Source organism: Chrysemys picta, chromosome 1 (assembly GCF_011386835.1).
Source record: "Chrysemys picta bellii isolate R12L10 chromosome 1, ASM1138683v2, whole genome shotgun sequence".
NCBI lineage: Eukaryota > Metazoa > Chordata > Testudines > Emydidae > Chrysemys > Chrysemys picta.
In genome coordinates this window covers 288,448,871-288,467,720 of record NC_088791.1, presented here as the reverse complement: position 1 = coordinate 288,467,720, position 18,850 = coordinate 288,448,871, and the positions used below count along the sequence as shown (strand labels likewise).

The 18,850-nt window shown below is 41.7% G+C and overlaps 1 protein-coding gene across 23 annotated transcripts in view; it reads left to right on the top strand.

The window, feature by feature from the left end:
• The first annotated feature begins 1,921 nt into the window (after window positions 1-1,921).
• PCDH17 (protocadherin 17) overlaps window positions 1,922-18,850 on the top strand; it is a 105,479-nt gene continuing 88,550 nt past the window's right edge. For 5 of the 23 annotated variants that reach the window (XR_010597761.1, XR_010597762.1, XR_002888680.3 and 2 more), the window contains exon 1: window positions 1,934-7,141. Coding sequence is in view for 15 of the 23 variants with exons in the window: in XM_024104214.3 (XP_023959982.2) it covers window positions 4,541-7,141 (2,601 nt within the window). In the remaining 8 variants the exon portion in view is untranslated. Of the gene's footprint in view, window positions 7,142-18,850 lie in introns of all 23 variants that reach the window. The other 18 variants (XR_006172720.2, XM_024104231.3, XM_065581156.1 and 15 more) reach the window with 13 other exon arrangements.

Below are 18,850 nucleotides of genomic sequence, written 5' to 3'. Positions count from 1 at the left end.
ATGCAGTAGTACTGGCTCAGTACACTAGAGGGAGCTAGTACATAAATGCAATGAGACATTTTTTCATATTCAAAGAGCATTTATGTCACATATTTAGATATCCTACAGTATTTAATTTGGCAACAGTTGCCTAACTATATAATAATAACAACATAAGACCCAAGGATGGGTGATACAAACCTGCTGAGACAACGGAGTATCTTTGTATCGATGTTCCACTTTATAAAATGTGTTGTTGGTTCACATCTTATTTTGGTAAATAAAAACAGACTATTTGTAGCAGACAGCCACACACACTGAGCTTTCATCAGCCAGTCAGAATCCTCCTTTCAGAAAGCCCATTTTATAAATATACCATATATATATATATATATATATATGTCTCTCTTTGGCACACAGACTATGTGTACATTTCAGTTTAGTGATTCCACCTGTAACGATCGATAGATAGATAGATAGATAGATAGATAGATAGATAGATAGATAGATAGATAGATAGATAGATAGATAGATAGATTTTACACAGCATTAGTTTCATAATGGTTAGAAGCAGAATCATTCTGCATGGCAAACTATCCATTTTAAAGCTACAAAGGGGTTTTAGGATTGGGAAGTGCTCTAGCAAGAACACTGATTTGAATATATAAATGTAAAAGCTGTACTCTTAGTTGAATTATATTGATGGACATAACTAAAAAAAGCCTGACTGTAATTTTCATTGACTCAGGCAAAAAAAAAAAATCCTCTCTCACCTGAATTTTTAACAAACTCCTCTAAAATAATTTCCAGAAGCATCTTGTAATTGCTCTAGATTTTATTTTCTTTACTTCCTAAATGATTCATGTTACTCACTTAAACATTCATCATTCACAATTTATAAATGGCAACTTAACTTTAGTATTTATGAATTGAGATCAATACATTAGCAATCAAAACACCTTTCTATTTCAATACATCATGCTTCCCCCCTACTGTTCCCCCAACTTTCGCCCGGGATGTCTGAACAGCAGTCGAAGTTTATAGAGCTCTCCCAGTGGCTGCTTTATGAGAGAATATATGTGTAGAGACAGTAGTCCTAGTTTCGGTACTAAAACATTAATCCAGGAAAAGAAAGAGGTGAGAGAGCACGCCAGGTGCTTATAAATATTGGTAATACTTGGATGCAAAAGAAGCTTCTTGTGGACCAGAATCGTTTGCAGAAGTGCCGAAATTGCCTATTCCAGTTGTTTACCACCGGACCAGCTTCCATAGGTATCACACAGCATTCGGACAAAGGTTTCTTTGTGCTTGATAAGATTTATATTTTGGTCATCTTGTGAAACCTGCTAACTCTGGTTAGGGTGGGGCCCAATTTCTAATGAAATGTTTAACGGACTTGAGGAGAGGGCGGAGATATTTGATTATCCCCCCCTTGAGACACTTATTGATCAGTATGTGCTGGAAAAATTATAATATTCGGGGTATCTGTCATGCATTACTATATTAGTGCGTTTGAAATAATTGTTTATGAAGTGGCAACTCAAATATTTTTACCGAAGGTAGGGGAATTGGGTGAAGATCGCTGCCTACCCACCGGAATCATAGAAGATATATAGGACCGGCAGCTAGATCACACGGAGGCACATTCTCCTATTCCCACAGTGAAGCATTCTAACCGTACTCAGGGATTTACGTGGAGAACCTGTTGGGAATCTGGGATCTATGTCATGTATGCAAATTTTATCCCGTCATACGCCGTTACTACAGTTTGTTTAATGTCTGACATATGGGACGTATTGGTCCTAATTTTTCTCTGTTTTCAGCGATCACCTAAGACTCCTTAATATTTCTACAAAAAAAATAAAAATGCCAGAGAGACGCTGCAGTGTGTAGAAATGAGAGACTGCAATTTACAAGCAACAAGCCCTTCTCACATTGTTAGTCTCCAATCTAACTGATCTAATCAATGACACCAAAGCACTGGGGATTCTAGCACCGCCTCCCCAAGCCTTTCCACTGATTCTCATTGGAGGCCAGGTTCGGAGGCAGGTTCCTTTCCTCAGCACGGATTGGCTGGCAGGGAATCAGTATCAATGTTTAAGCAGCGGCGTGAGGTGAATAGAGTCAGTCGGCAAGAGGCACTGGGAGAGAGCGATGGGGCTGGGAACCCAGCAAATGCTGCAGTAAGGGAGGGGGAGCTATAAGAGACAGTGCTCCAACTGTTGAATTTTCGCAAATCTCCACTTACCTACGGACGGCTTATACTGTGGATCTGTTATCTCTGAAATCGACATCGCTTTTGCATGTGGTCTAGTTAACGCTGGCTAATGCCTGTTTGAAAGGTGCCACCCATCAATGAGACCGAGAGAAGAATTTTTAAAAATCCCTCTACAACAGACTGCAGAATTAACTATGTACAGTGGCTCCGGACTCAAATAAAGGAGGAAAAAACAACACAGAACTGAGACTTGGAACTAGAACTGTGAACATTTCAATGGGAACCTGTGCTTCCCCCCCCCGTTAATGTGCAAGATCTCTGGGTGTTCACACATAACTCTGAGGAAAGGTGGCTAAAACACTCAGCAAAGCAGGAGACAGACGCGCCTCTGTGCCCGTGAGTGGATAACAGCCTTGTTTTCCTGATCCCCAGTCTCCCGGAGAAAGAGGTATAGTAAAAGTGCAGCTGGATCCGACACCCTCCTCTTTCTTCCCCTCTCTCTTTTTTTCCTCCAAAACATGAATCTGATTTTTCTGTCTACAGCGTGAGTCAGAAAAGCGTTAGGAAGAAGCTGCAACTAATGTCTGTGAAGGGAGGAACATGAGGCGATAGTGAATGTGATTTGTTCCGCTGGATCTGACTCATCCAGCAGATTGAAACACCTGCATTTCTGGATGTGTCAATCATTTCTTTTCGGCTGTTAAAAGAACCTGAAATAAAAAATTAACCCCCTTCTCTCCCCCTCGATATATACCTATACATAATATCACTGGGGAGGTAAATCATCCCGGGTGAACGCATCTGGCATTGCAGCCGCTCTTTCCCCATACACCAAGATGCCCAGAAAGACTATTACAGCTTGAAAAGACTGCAAAATGCATCACACCAAACACTGAATTGTATTTGTTTTATTCTAAAAGAATTGTCGATCAAAATATTTGCCTCTTTTTATTCATCGCCAAGATTCCCCCTCCCCTAAATGAAGAGGACTAGGAGGCAGTGTCATTGGAAGGAGATGCTGAATAGAAAGAAAAGAGAGGCACTTGACAGCTCAGCCTTGTGAATGCAGAGACTGTTTCTCTTTTAGCGAGAGACTAAGAGAGAGTGTGTGTGGTGGGTTGCTTCCCCCCCCCCCCCCCGCTCTCTCTCTCTTTTTTTTAATCTGTGCGTCCAGCCATGGGTTGCCTGTTGATTTCCTCTCGACTAGAAAGAAAAGCAAACTGGAATTAAACTGCATCGAGAAAAGTGCTGCTCCACAGACACACACACACACACACACACACACAGTGTGTGAGAGAGGATGTGGTGGTGGCGGCGGCTACTGGCCTGTCTTAAAGAAACCCAAGTGTGCATTTGATTGAGCACAGCCTGTGATTTTTTTTTTAACACACATCTATCGCTAGTGATGACGAGCGGCTGGTGGGTTTCTTAATCCCCCACCCCACCCCCCAAAAAAGGAAGAGAGGGAGGCTGGTGGCGCGGGGAGAGAAAGGAAACTACAAATCCGGACACTAGTTTTCACACTGCAATTTCCCTCCCTCTTTTTGTTGTTCGGAAAGGAAAGAGTGAGCGTGGCGGAGCCGGCGAGGGGGAAATACCGATGGCAGCGAGATGCAGTTCGCCGCCGCAAGCAATGCAAGATTAGATCTCTAAATGCAGCAAAACACTCCCTGAAAACCAACAACCCCGCGGTGCAATCAGACATTTCACTGCCTCTCACTGCACACGGAGCGGGCTTCTACACAGGCGAGAGACTCTTTTTACCCCCCTCCCCCGCTGTCTCCCCCTCCTACCCACCCTCCACTCCATCAGTCGCATCACAAGCAAAGAGTAGCAAATAAGCGTTTTCTGTTTACGGTCCTGCTTCCCAACAGCCAGCTCCCTTTTCTATATATTTTTTTAAATTCCTTGGACTGATCTGGAAAACCACCACCACCACCACCGATCATTTTTTATATTCTTTGTAAATCGGCGAATATTAAAGAAAAAAATTAAACAACCCATCCGTCTAAAGAAGAAGATATATTTTTATTCTCCTCCTCTTCCTCCAGCTGAAGTTGGACAGCCTAAGTAACTGTGCGGGGATTGTGTGGCCGCAGAAGCGCTGGATTTGAGGCGGCTTTTCTCTCGCTCTCTCGCCCCTCCCTGCGAGCTACATGCTCCATTTGCTGCCCCGCAACCTGTGTCTCTGCAGATGTTTTAGAGCAACAGGTTCAGCAACTTAAAACACAGGGGTAGGCAGCAGGAACAGAAGAAGGGAGAGGGAATAAGGCGGCGGAGGAGGAAGAGGGGGCAGGGGCCACCCTGGTGCTGCAGCAGCTGCCACCACCCCCTGGCTTGGGGATGTACCTTTCCATTTGTTGCTTCTTTTTCTGCTGGGCTCCTGCCCTGACTCTGAAGAACCTGAATTACTCGGTGCCGGAGGAGCAGGGGGCGGGCACGGTGATCGGGAACATCGGCAGGGATGCCCGGCTGCAAGCGGGGGCGGGCGGGCAGCCGCCGCCGGCGGAGCGGGGAGGCGGCCGGGGGACCAAATCGACTTTCCGGGTGCTGGAGAACTCGGCGCCGCACCTGCTGGACGTGGACGGCGAGAGCGGGCTGCTCTACACCAAGCAGCGCATCGACCGCGAGGCGCTGTGCCGGCGCAGCGCCAAGTGCCAGCTCTCGCTCGAGGTCTTCGCCAACGACCAGGAGATCTGCATGATCAAGGTGGAGATCCAGGACCTGAACGACAACGCGCCCGCCTTCCCCTCCGACCAGGTGGACATGGACATCTCGGAGAACGCGGCGCCGGGCACCCGCTTCCCCCTCACCAGCGCCCACGACCCGGACGCCGGCGACAACGGGCTGCGCACTTACCTGCTCACCCGCGACGACTACGGCCTCTTCTCGCTCGACGTCAAGTCGCGGGGCGACGGCACCAAGTTCCCGGAGCTGGTGATCCAGAAGCCGCTGGACCGCGAGGAGCAGAGCCACCACACGCTGGTGCTGACGGCGCTGGACGGCGGCGACCCGCCCCGCTCGGGCACGGTGCAGCTCAACGTGCGCCTCATCGACTCCAACGACAACAGCCCCGTCTTCGAGGCGGCCTCGTACGTGGTGGAGCTGCCGGAGAACGCGCCGCTGGGCACCGCCGTCATCGACCTCAACGCCACCGACGCGGACGAGGGCACCAACGGCGAGGTGCTGTACTCCTTCAGCGGCTACGCGCCCGAGCGCGTCCGCGACCTCTTCAGCATCGACCCGCAGAGCGGCCTCATCCGCGTCAAGAGCAACCTGGACTACGAGGAGAGCGGCCTCATCGAGATCGACGTGCAGGCCCGCGACCTGGGGCCCAACCCCATCCCCGCCCACTGCAAGGTGACCGTGCGCCTCATCGACCGCAACGACAACGCGCCCGCCATCGGCTTCGTCTCCGTCCGCCAGGGGGCGCTCAGCGAGGCCGCCCCGCCGGGCACCGTCATCGCCCTGGTGCGGGTCACCGACCGCGACTCCGGCAAGAACGGGCAGTTGCAGTGCCGGGTGCTGGGCGGCGGCGGGGCGGGCGCGGTGCCCTTCGCCCTGGAGGAGAACTACGACAACTTCTACACGGTGGTGACCGACCGGCCGCTGGACCGGGAGGCGCAGGACGAGTACAACGTGACCATCCTGGCCCGGGACGGGGGCAGCCCCCCGCTCAACTCCACCAAGTCCTTCTCCGTGCGGATCCTGGACGAGAACGACAACCCGCCCCGCTTCAGCAAGAGCCTCTACGTGCTGCAGGTGCCTGAGAACAACATCCCTGGCGAGTACCTAGGCTCCGTGCTGGCCCAGGACCCAGACCTGGGCCAGAATGGGACTGTGTCCTACTCCATCCTGCCCGGGCACGTGGGCGACGTCTCCATCTACACCTACGTCTCCGTCAACCCCACCAATGGCGCCATCTACGCCTTGCGGAGCTTCAACTACGAGCAAACCAAGCACTTTGAGTTCCGCGTGCTGGCCAAGGACTCGGGCTCACCCCACCGCGAGAGCAATGCCACTGTGCGTGTCACCGTGCTCGACGTCAACGACAACGCACCTCTCATTGTTCTGCCTGCCCTCATCAATGACACTGCGGAGCTCCAGGTGCCACGCAACGCTGGTGTGGGCTACCCCGTGGGCACCGTGCATGCCCTGGACAGTGATTTTGGGGAGAGCGGACGCCTCACGTATGAGATCGTCGAAGGCAATGAGGAGCACCTCTTTGAGATGGACCCCACCAGTGGCGAGATACGCACTTTGCACCCATACTGGGAAGAACTCAGTCCCGTGGCTGAATTGGTGGTCAAGGTCAGTGACCACGGCAAGCCCAGCCTCTCAGCCGTGGCCAAACTGATTGTCAGGGCCTTGGCAGGACCATTGCCCGAAGCCGGCGAGCCGCAGGTGAATGGTGAGCAGCATCGTCGACCACACTGGGACCTGTCGCTGCCCTTGATTGTGACCTTGAGTACTGTCTCCATCATCCTACTAGCTGCCATGATCACCATTGCCGTGAAGTGCAAGCGGGAGAACAAGGAGATTCGCACCTACAATTGCCGCATCGCAGAGTACAGCCATCCCCAGCTGGGAGGAGGGGGCAGCAGTAGCGGGGGAGGAGGAGGAAGTGGCGGTGGCGGAGGCAAGGGCAAGAAGAAGAAGATCAGCAAGAATGACATAATGCTGGTGCCCAGTGAGGGCGAGGACAGCAGGGGCCCCCTCAATGTCATGAACGTAGTGAGCAGCCCATCCTTGGCCACCTCACCCATGTACTTTGACTACCAGACCCGTCTGCCCCTCAGCTCACCCAGGTCCGAGGTGATGTATCTGAAACCCGCCTCCAACAACCTGACTGTGCCCCAGGGACATGTGGGCTGCCACACCAGCTTCACAGGGCAAGGGACTAACGCCAGCGAGGCTCCCCCGAGCCGGATGTCCATTATTCAGGTAGGAGACTTTTAGAATAACCCGGACCTCACTTTAGACGCTGGTTTAAACGTTATGTTTTGTCTGCAGTGAAACCTGTTGTAAGGCACCAACAAAAATCAGTCACTTCAGGGAGGTGGACTTATTAAAATAAAGGTATGCAGATCATACTTGAGGGATCTGATTCTGTTCTCATGCTGGTGTCACCAGTGTAAATCAAAAGTTATTCCACTAACATAAATGGAGTTACAACAGTGTAAAGCTGGTATATGTGAGAACACTGTCAAGCCTAATATGTTTGGGATACTTTGGGGTATTGCCTAATAAAGGTGAGAGAGACCAGGTAGGTGAGGTAATATCTTATTTTGGACCAGCTTTTGTGGGTGAAGAAGACAATCTTTCAAGCTACACAAAGCTCTTCTGCAATCTGGGAAAGGCAAACTCACCCACCTTGTCTCTCATAAATAATCTGGGACCAACATGGCTACAGAAACACTGCAAACAAGCAAAAGGTGGTCTCTTCCACAGGTTTCACTGTACTTTTGTTTGGGGCAGAGAGGTGGGGATATTTGAAGAAGTTATGTCTGCTTCTGTAACCAACAGGACATTGCAGAAACTGTACACACTAAGGACACACTCCTCCCCTTCCCCCCCACCCCGAGGAAATCTATTGCAACAGTGTATATAGCCTTCCAATCCTGTATATAATATGAGCTATTTCCAAGATGTATGCTTTTAATTTTTTTAATTTCTTTTTTAGAACATATATACATATATTTTTTATCTTTGACACAGAACAGTATCATTTGGGGCCCCATTACTTCCTTTTCTTCCCTGAAAACAATAAAACTTTCAGCCTTGGAAAGTTTGCTTAGTTAACTAGATTAAAATGTATGTGATAGTTCCTCCCCCCACCCCCTGCCAAAGTTAACAAAACTCAAATCATATTGTAAATCAACAGAATGACTAGTCAGATTTCCAGTAGCCTGAATCAATATTGACTATTGCTTTATAGTGAAAGACTTACATGCTCTGTTTTTGTTTTTGTTTTTTTAATCAAAGCTCATTTTTGAAAAATACAGTAGTGGGCCACATTCTGCCTTCAGTAACACTCATCACCCATTGACTTTCATGTATGTCAGTGATGGCAGAATTTGGGCCATTGGATTGAGTTTAATATTTAAGTAAAATAACAACTTAATACATAGTGTGTAGGATGAAGTTCAAACACAGAAGATATGTTCTGAAGCAGTGGGCTTATACCATAAAACAGAGGGCAGAATCTGGCCCTAATTGATCTAATTTAAAGCATTCCTTAGTTAGTGTGGCTTAATGTTCAAATGTTACAGGTATGCTCCAAAGCAATTTTTAGATTTTTCATTGAATGCAGGCTCTGGGTAATGACTATTAAATATATCTGAAGTGTCATATCTGTTTTGTCCTGTGGTTCTCCTAATATGCTGTTCTGAGTCATAGGGGAATGAGCTGAGTGTATCAAAAGTGACACAGACTCATTTTGTGTTGCCAGCTAATGAGAAAAAGTTGCACTGTAGACACTTGATGTATCAAAAGGAAATTCGTAATGCATTTGAGGCTTCATATGATGCAGTTTTGTGAACATCAAATTTACTTAGTTTCCAGTGGCATCTAATATTGTCAAGAGAGGTGGCCAATAATTGATCATCTATAGCTGTATATTTTAATAACTGCAGAAAAATGCCCTGTGTACAAGGTCACTGCGAACTATTTCTCAACCCACTATTGAGTTGTGTCACAGAAACAATTTCATTTTATACTTATCATGAATTTGTGTTGCTAGCAATTAGGTGGTTGAGCAATATTCAAAATCAGAACTTGATTTTAACAAAAAGTGACACTTAAGGAAGAATATTAGGTTAGGGCAATACCGAAAATAATTCAATTTATAATTCATGCTTTAAAAGACAAATAAATAACTTTCAATTACTCTTGTTTAAGTCATGTAATTTTTTTTACTATAAAATGAAGTTGTCAGAATACAAAAATACTTTTTTTTCCAAATGACAAGTGTAATAGTTACTAAAACTTAGAAAATTATATTCTCTTGCAACCATGTAATGTCGATATAAAGCAATTAATATATGTATTGATACTACTAAATAGTAAAGATTCAACTGTAGTGTAAAATCTCAGTCGTAAATATTATTCCTTTTTTACAGTGTTCACTGTATCATATCAGTCATGATTTTTTTTTTGAAATTTATATAAAACTGAAAGAGGAATTTCCTCCTTTAAAAAAAGGTGTGTTGTGGTTTCTGTGAAAGTTTTGCTGTGATGACTGTGAAAAAAATTAACCCTAAGTCCTGATAGCATCAACCTGTCTACCTAATATTTAACTTTCTGATTTCCTGAATATCTACACACAGTGTTTTGGAGCAAGGTGGTGCAGCTAGTGAGTTAAGAAACACTCATCTTTAATTTATGGAAAGCTGGATCAAATTTAGTTTAGGTCACAAGTGGACCTGAATTTAATAGTCACAACATAATCATAAAACAAATACGCAGTTTGACATAGTTGTTGGGGCCCTGTTCAGGATAGGTCCAAGTTTATAGTATCAGGATTTTGTATTAAGAGAACTATGTGGAAAAAATTGCATGTCTTCACCACAGGCTACATGAAATGAAATTTTATATTTTCTTGCCTTCTTTCTCTCCCCATCCCCAAATTAGATATTGTATATAAACTCTGCACTTAAAATCAGAAAGCACATGCTACTTTGAGTCTGATTCTGCACTTCATTGAAGCTCTCATTGGAGTCAGTGGGAGTTTTTCATGACCAAAGAGTGCAGGATCAGGCTCTCTATCTGGATCCAATGGATCCTAATCCACTGGTAGAAAATCTACTTCTAGGAAAATAACCTATGTTGTTAGGAAGAAAAGAGGTAGCCAGTAAAAGGAAGAGCTAGTTTCCAACCATCTGGGTTCTTGTCCACCTTCATTAACTAGTGAAAAATGCACAATTTGCTCATTGCTTTAAGTAGGTGAAAGCTAAGCTATTTTATAAGTATTTTCTCTAGTGAATATTCAGTGTAGTTTTTTAAATATATATGTATGGTGGAACCACATTAATCTCCTACTTTCTAATATACACAACAGAACAGCTCTCTTTCTCTTCCTGTTTCTCAGCAAGGATTTAATAGTAGAGTTCTCTAGTGAGGTTCTACTAAGATTTTGTATATTTACAGAATATACTACATTGCATTACACCATATTAACTAGTACACTACCAAAAATTTATAAATAATCAAATCAAAAGACTACAATTGTCTAATCAATAAGGGCCAGATTTTCCCATTCTTACCTTTTTACTCTGAAGTTACTCCCAGACTAAATTCAATAGGTCAGATTGTGATATCCTTATCCATGTGCATAGCATCGTATCTCACCTATAGTCCCATCTAAGTTAAGGGATACCTGGAAAAAGGTGCTACTTAGAATCTGGCCCAATGAGAATACTTGCCAAGTAAAGTAAGGCTCAGTATGAATGAGGTGGCATAATTTTCTTCCCAATTAAGTACATTTTGCAATGCATTAGCTTTATGTTTTAACTGTCCATTTACTCACTAATTTGTGAGCAAATTTCAGTATTTGCAGGTTTATAAGTAACTAATGTGAATTAGTGGGTTTTGTACCATAATTATGAAAATCTTCAAATTTCCTGTATTATGTATGTGTAAAATGTTGGATGGATATTCAGCGTCACTGAGAACTCAGCACTCATCGATTTCTATGAGACTTGCAGGTGTTCAGCAACTCTTAAAATCAGGGCATGTTTATTCAATAGATTAATCAGTTGATAGGATGACATATAAAGACTATAACTTTACTAGTCATACATAGTTAGGACACTTACTGTGCACAAACACATCTTACTGTTATTTAACAATTCAACCAGCACATTGTATACATCCTCTAATAAAGAATAGTGGTTTTAAAGAATAATTTAGCATAAATATGTTTAGACATAAATGTACTGTTATGTGTTTATATACACAAACAAAATTTATTTACAAACCAAAATTTTAAATGGCTCACATAGAGGAGAAAAGGTATACATTTCATGGCAAGATTAACTCAAACTTCCATCCAAGCCCTTAATCTTGTAACAAATGGGACTTTGCTCTGTAATCTACAAGTACATATTCAGCCCTATCAAAAACTTCTATAGTTAAGTGTGTAAGCAATTCATGCTAACAGGAAACAGGCAAATAGTTCTGCTGGCAAACAAGCCACAATTTCTTTTTCTTCAAGTTTCCAGTAGATGAAAGAGTTGATGGATAAAGGGAAACCAGCAGAAATAGGTTCTTTAAAGTGACATGACAGTAGTGTAGAAAACTATCTACATATGCAAGGAGTGTTGATGATCATAGAGAATATTTATTATTATACTTGTGATGCAGTGTGGAGAGATTTGTAAATATATCAACTGAGACAGAATGGGGAAACTGTGGTCACAGATTTTATTGAATAGAAAAAAAAAGAGAAGAAGAAGAAGAAAAGAAAGAGACCATTTTACAAGGAACTATCAAGCTGGGAGTTACCACAGTTGCTTCACTAGGCAGTCCTGTAACATTTTAAGATAAAGTGCAGATCATTCTTAATACTTCCAGGCACCTGATGTTTACGATGTGTCAACAGATTACTGTTAAGTCCCAATGCAGCCTCATCACCAGGTGTCTAGTAGTATCTGAGAAGATATAGACTTCAAGGGGAAAAAAAAACCCTGTATTCATGCTGTTATGTCTTCAAATATATTATTGTTTTCTTTTAGAAACTTCAGTGTGCAGTGTTGCAGAATGAAACGTGCTGACACTGCAATATCAGGAGAAGTGAAATAATTAAAAAACAAATTGCATTCATTCCCAGAATTCAGAACTCCAATCTCAAAAGACTCACATTACGTTTGGTTTTTATATCCTTTGCAAACAGAGAATATTCTTCTCCTGATGCAGAAGCTAATTTTTCTAATAGAGCTAGTGGAAGTTTAGGACATGTATTGGGAGGAGAATTTAGGAGAAGTCAGTGCAAGTTCTGCACAATTGCAGGCTTGCAGTTGGGACATTATATTTCCCAGGCATTTGGATTTACCAACAGTATTTTCTAAACTCAAATGAAAAACTACCAGACTAATGTCTGATCTCATGTCAGAGCTATCTGGCTGAGAGCTATTATGATAGTTTTTATCATCTGTATGTTTAGATTAGATGTAATGCAAAATAGCCCTATTAAATGTTTGAGATGTGTAAATATATATTGCACTGGGTATAATTACATTGTACACATTTCTATAGCTTCTATGCCAGGGATCGGCAACCTCTGGCACGTGGCTCGCCAGGGTAAGCACCCTGGTGGGCCGGGCCAGTTTGTTTACCTGCCCCGTCCGCAGGTTCAGTCGATCGCAGCTCCCACTGGCTGCGGTTCGCCGCTCCAGGCCAATGGGGGCTCTTGGAAGTGACGCGGGCCGAGGGATGTGCTGGCCGCGGCTTCCCGCCGCCCCATTGGCCTGGAGCGGCGAACCGCGGCCAGTAGGAGCCATGATCGGCCGAACCTGCGGACGCGGCAGGTAAACAAACTGGCCCGACCCGCCAGGGTGCTTACCCTGGTGAGCCGCATGCCAGAGGTTGCTGACCCCTGTTCTAGGCCTATTTTTCATTGTGTATTAGAGTCAATGCAAGTATTGCCAGCGTAAGACCTGCAGGATTGGATGTTTCCTTTATATTTTCACAACAGTAAATATTTCCTTTCTGCCCAACTGCTACTCTGTTTGAATATAAAACTGTTACATTAAACACACGTACTTTATGGCCTGATCTTGCAACCATATCCCACAGTAGTATCTTCTGGGATTACTAATCTGGGTAATGGCTGCAGGATCAGGCTCCCCGTCTTTTGTACCATGTCTATCATAGACCCTCTGGGCCTGATTCTGATCTTTCTTCCTCCTACATTTTACAACAGTGTTATTCCATTGATTTCACTGTAGTTAAGCCTGATCTATGCAGGTGTAAGTGAGATCAATCTAAGGCCCTATATTCCAAAATGGTTTGTGGGGTTAAACATTACAGAGTTAAACAATACAAAATAGCAAAGGGAGAGACAAATTAAGAGTAAGGAGGAGAAAACACAGATATTGGGTGTAGGGAAAAAGAACAATGCCTCCAAAATAAAAATCCTCACTAACTAGATGGTTAAGAAGATCAAGGGCTATGTATGACTTATTTTCTGTTAAAAGAGACATATAAGAGCTGAAAAAAGTTAGTGCAGTTAAAATCAGTGACTAAGGGACAGATCCTGCAATCCTTATTTGGGTAAAACTCCCATTGACTGTTATGTGCTACACAGTTGTTGAAGCTTTACTCATGTTGGTGACCACTTACATGAGTAGTCTCATTGATTTCAATGGAAGTACTCAGGTGTATAAGTGATTACCAGCATGAATAAGGTTTGTACAACTGAGCCCTTGAAGAGTTAACTTTTGGTTTAGCAATAATTTTGGCCCAGATTCTGCCACCCTGAATTAAGTACTGTCTTACTCTACAAATAATCCTATTGAATCCAGTCAAACTTCACAACAAGGGATCTAGTCCCCATTTTAGTCAATAATATAACTCCCATTGACTTCAGTGATGCAAGATCAAGCCTCCTACTATGGCTTCTATGGAATGTGAGTAAGGGTGACAGAATCTGATCTTTATATTTAGAACTCAGCCATAAAAATCATCTGTCATAGCAGATGTGGAAAGTTGCTCATATATATAATGGGAACAGCCTGTGCACGATGGTGCAGAATCTTTTTCTAATGAAGAATTGGGGAGATTTCAGTCTATCTTTTTTTTTATAATTTAAATGTCCAAATTTATGTTTGGAGTTTGAAATAATATAATAGCATAATAATAAATTAATTAATAATTATAGTGATATAAAGGTCAGAGATATCTAAGACTCCTTTGAACTATTCATAAAGAACATTTTTTGCTTTTATATTATCAAAACAAATATTTGTATTTGTTAAAAATAATAGTATATTGTATACATGGTTTTAAAAATGTGGCAAATATAGCTCTGTGGAAAATTGTCACTATGTAAATTTAAAGTATTTGCAGCTCTTACCTACAAATAATCAAGTATGGACCAAATCTTGCAGTTGCTACTCACGCAAAAAGTTAATGAAAATGAATGGAGTTTTACCTGATTAAGGATTGCAAAAGTGGACCCTAAATCAGTTCTTGAGGGTTTTTTTAATATGAAGAAGCTCCAGTTTCTCTTTACAGCCACTTTCTCTCCCTTCAGGCAGTATTACACAAATCCATGTCAGTGTATTTCACTTGTCAGAAGTCTTTAAAATAAACAAAAGAACACCTGTAGCAATGTTGCTATTTGGAGGTAACAAAATGTTCAAGTTTGAGGAGTGTCTGTCTATATTAGATGAAAGGAAAAAATATTGTGCAACAGTTAAGAATTTCCGTGAAAGGATCTTTAAACAATGATTTGTTGACCAGAGCAGAAACACAGCTCCTTTTTTATCTCTACTAGTAGAGAAGCAGTATTTTGGTGTCAGGAGGTCAGAAGAAAATACTTCGGACATATTTTTTTCCCCAGAAAGTAGCTTGAGGACTTTTATTTTCAGTCTTATCAATGCTTACATTGTACAAACAGAAGTGGTAAAATTCATGATGAGAGGGTACCAAAAGGTAGGGAATGAATGAAATCTGCTTCTCATGGGAATGCAGATTCTTACATGGAGATGAAAATGCTCCAGGGAGAGCCTGGCAGCATCTTTTTTTGGGAAAATATAATTTTTGAGAGTAAGGACCATTTTGTTTTTTAGTGGGGAAGAGGGAGAAACTAGTAGGTCAGGCTTTCTGATGGTTCTGAAATGATGGAACTCAATATTGCACGCATTCTGACAGTATTAAGCATTTTGTATACAATTTCCACTGTTAGGTACTACACTGAAGAGTAAGCAAATTTGTACATATACACCTGTTAATTAGGATATTAGGTATTGCTTTATATAACTTTCCCAACACTAATATATTTTATAGATAAATCCCAGAGGCTACAGCATACAGTTCACGCTTTATTAAGGTCACAACAGAAGCATCTATTTCTATTACTGAATTGCTTCATCCAGTTAGTGGGGCTACCTATGCAGAAGGACAGTATAAAGATCAGTTCATTTCTCAGTTACTTTCAGGATGTCTTTTTTTTTTCAGCTCTAAAGTTAATCAGTCCTATGCTGATGTAATGTCAATTTATTGCAGTAAAGGAGATGTCCTTTGATTACTTAAAATAAATTAGCTTTAATAAAAAAAGGCTTTAATGACATCAGTGTGCTGTGTGACTGAATGCTACAGTCTCCAATGCATGGGACAGCAGACTTCTAAGTGTAAAAAGAGAGACTTGTTAGAAAATATAAATGCAGAATTTCAGCTATGTGGATGGCACAACTTATCGATTCATTGTAAGTTCTTTCAGTGATAGACATGTGAAATTAGTTTCAGACAGTGTTTCAGACAATGTATTGATATATGTATGACACACTTACATTTGCTTGTTCTAGTCCTAGTGACACTATGATTACTGGTATTTGCAATCCTTGCCCTGGAACACTTCCAGACAGTTTTATTGTATTGAAATGACTCTTACAGTTCATTGAGCATCTAGCATAACACTGCTGAATATGATTGGCGCGTTTGCATATATTTATTCGAAAAAAATCAGGCAGTTAAACTGCATAATTATGGGAAAACGAATCATAACAATAAAAGACCATTTAAGTTAACAAGCTTTGTGATCAAAGGATAAATACAGGTTGGATAAATGAGACTCTAGATGTAACTAATCTACATAAATAGGCTTTGGTCTGATTAGAGAAAAGGAATACATTAAAATAATTTAAAGGTATTAAAAAGCATTTTGCTTCAGTAGCTTTATAACATCTAGTTTTATTTTATCTTATTTTTGTTATGTTTCTATTCAATAAAAATAGCTGTGTTCAGTGATAAACTACTTTTATGTGTTTTTTTTTATTTCTTGATTACCAATGCAAAGAAAATATAAAATAGCACAAGTAAACAAAAGTAACAAATCATAAATTTCCATTTTATTTTGAACACATTGTGTGTCAAAAACCTGAAGCATTTTTAAAAACTTGCAATGTTTTTGATTGATTTTTAATTAAAGAAAAACATTAAAGGGAACATTTAAAGGAGTATTTCTTGTTTACTGTCTTTATCAGTGAAGAGCAGCCTTTGTAGTATTTGAAAGCTGGTGCATTAAAACTCAATTTCAAGTCTTCAAAGCTATAAACTCTTCCTTGCTTTGTAGATATATACTGTTTTTAAAACCATTCAGAGTACACCTGACAATTGAATTAAAAACAAAAGGTAAATAATAGCGTCATCAAAATTTTGAAGGATTTTAATGTATTTTTAATAATAGCTAAGGATCTTTATATATAACTGACGTGAATCACAATTTGTAGTTTTTAAATGAATAATTTGTTCCTAAAGACAATAATACTTAGTCTTTTATTTATACATTTTGTTTTCAACTTTCATTCGTGGTGTTTTTTGTATTTTAATGAACATCATGACTCAAACACAGAGAATGTCAGTCAATATCTTTACTTACTATATTTCTGCCTGGATCATTACTGATTGCTAAGCAACCACTTATGGGTAGAATTGTTGTGGCTACAATTCAATAAAAACTGAGCAAGAGTACACAAAATTGTATTAGGAACTGTCATAACTGCTAGAAGTTTAATTGTATAAAACTGCAAAGGTCATTTAATTTGGAAGAGAGTTGCCATAAAACTCTAAAACACAAAGATTGTTAACTTAAATGGTCTTTTATAGCTTTCTTACTGCACCCTAAATTCAACACTTGGATCCTACTTGCACAACGTTATGAGAGTTTTTTCCTTAATTTAGTGGATCAGGATCATGCCCTTAATCTGTTTATGATTAACTCTAAGACCTGTGAAAATCAACCTCCTTAGATATAACAACTCCTTAGATAGAACAACTGCACTGGTATTACAGGTCAAAAGGCCTGATTCTGCAAATAGTTATTCAGCAAAGTGTTTTAACTTATGAGAATAGATCAGTGGTGGGCAACCTGCGGCCCGCTGGCCGCACACGGCCTGTCAGGGTAATCCGCTGGTGAGCCACCAGGCAGTTTGTTTACATTTGCACAGCCACCTGCAGCTCCCAGTGGCCGTGGTTCGACGTTCCCAGCCAATGGGAGCTGCGGGAAGCGGTGGCCAACACGTCTCTGTGGCCTGCGCCGCTTCCCGCAGCTCCCATTGGCCGAAACGGTGAACCACGGCCACTGGGAGCTGCGGGAGGCCGTGCAAATGTAAACAAACTGTCTGGCGGCTCACCAGCGGATTACCCTGATGGGCTGCATGCGGCCTGCGGGCTGTAGGTTGCCCACCACTGGAATAGATCAATTGAATTAAATGGGATCACTTGTGAGTGAAATTGCTCATGTGTAAATATATGTAGAATTGGGTCCAGAATTTGTGATTCTTTATTATCAGAATCCCTCCCTGTGGCATCTCCCAAAATTGAATCCAAGCTGCAAAAACTGATCATGTAACTTTCCCTCAAACTGTATTCTGTAATACTCTATTGAGATAATCCTGATGACTGAATATTTGATAGTTTTTGCTGTTTTGCATACACTTGTGTAATTTGATATGCAGATTTGAAGATCATAAAAACAATCTTGCTTTGATGATCATGAGCAAGATTATCCAGCCACAGCTGTAAAGTACCCAGTGTGTTCTTTACTGATCTCATCATCATTTCACTGGATCAGATGACAATAAGAATATAGTGGAATTTAGAGTGCTTGGGAAATAGTGGATTTAAAAGCTTTAAAAATGGCAATCAAGAAAACCCTAGAAACTGTTTCAATATCTAGGCCACACTTCAAACAAAATAAGTGTGTGTGTGTGTGGTGGGGAAGAGGATGCAATGTGTTTCAAAAAGAGATATCTACAGGTTGAATGGAAAAGAATGTGAGTTAACAATGCACCTTTAATGGCTTTTTTGTATGTATTACATGACCTGTAAAGAACAGTTAAGCAGTCCTGGAGAAGATGTTGTCAGTCTGTACCCTCTTGCAACAAACGAGAAAGCATCAGGTTTAGAGGCAGATTCTGTTGTCATGTTTTCCTGGGGCAAAAGTGTAATGAAGGAACAGCCTCCCTTTCTACTGCATAGTTGCTGTTAAACATCCTGCTTAAAACTGTGTATTCAACTATCAACCTTCAATATTGAGAATAATGATGAAGAGGCGGTATAAATCATGTGGAATGTGAAATAATCAGCACTCAATCAATTTTATTAACAGCATTAGGTATTAAAAACACACGGTAATTTGCATCCCCGTAGCTTCAAGGTAAGGAACAAATCAGTCAACTATGTAGGCAGTGGGTAGAAAAGAGGGAAAACAAAATGTTTTATGATGTTTCTTTTGAAGTATAGTCCTTTCTTTATGTAAGTCCATAAATGTATTCTATCTGTTTAAGCCACCTGTAACTCCTTTTCAGGCCTAGCAGAATAGAATATTGAATAGTGATAAAATTAACTGGATGGATTTGTTTATTATTTATGGCCACCATTATATATGAAGTCTCTTCAACAGTATACATCTCATTAACACAGTAATGTGAT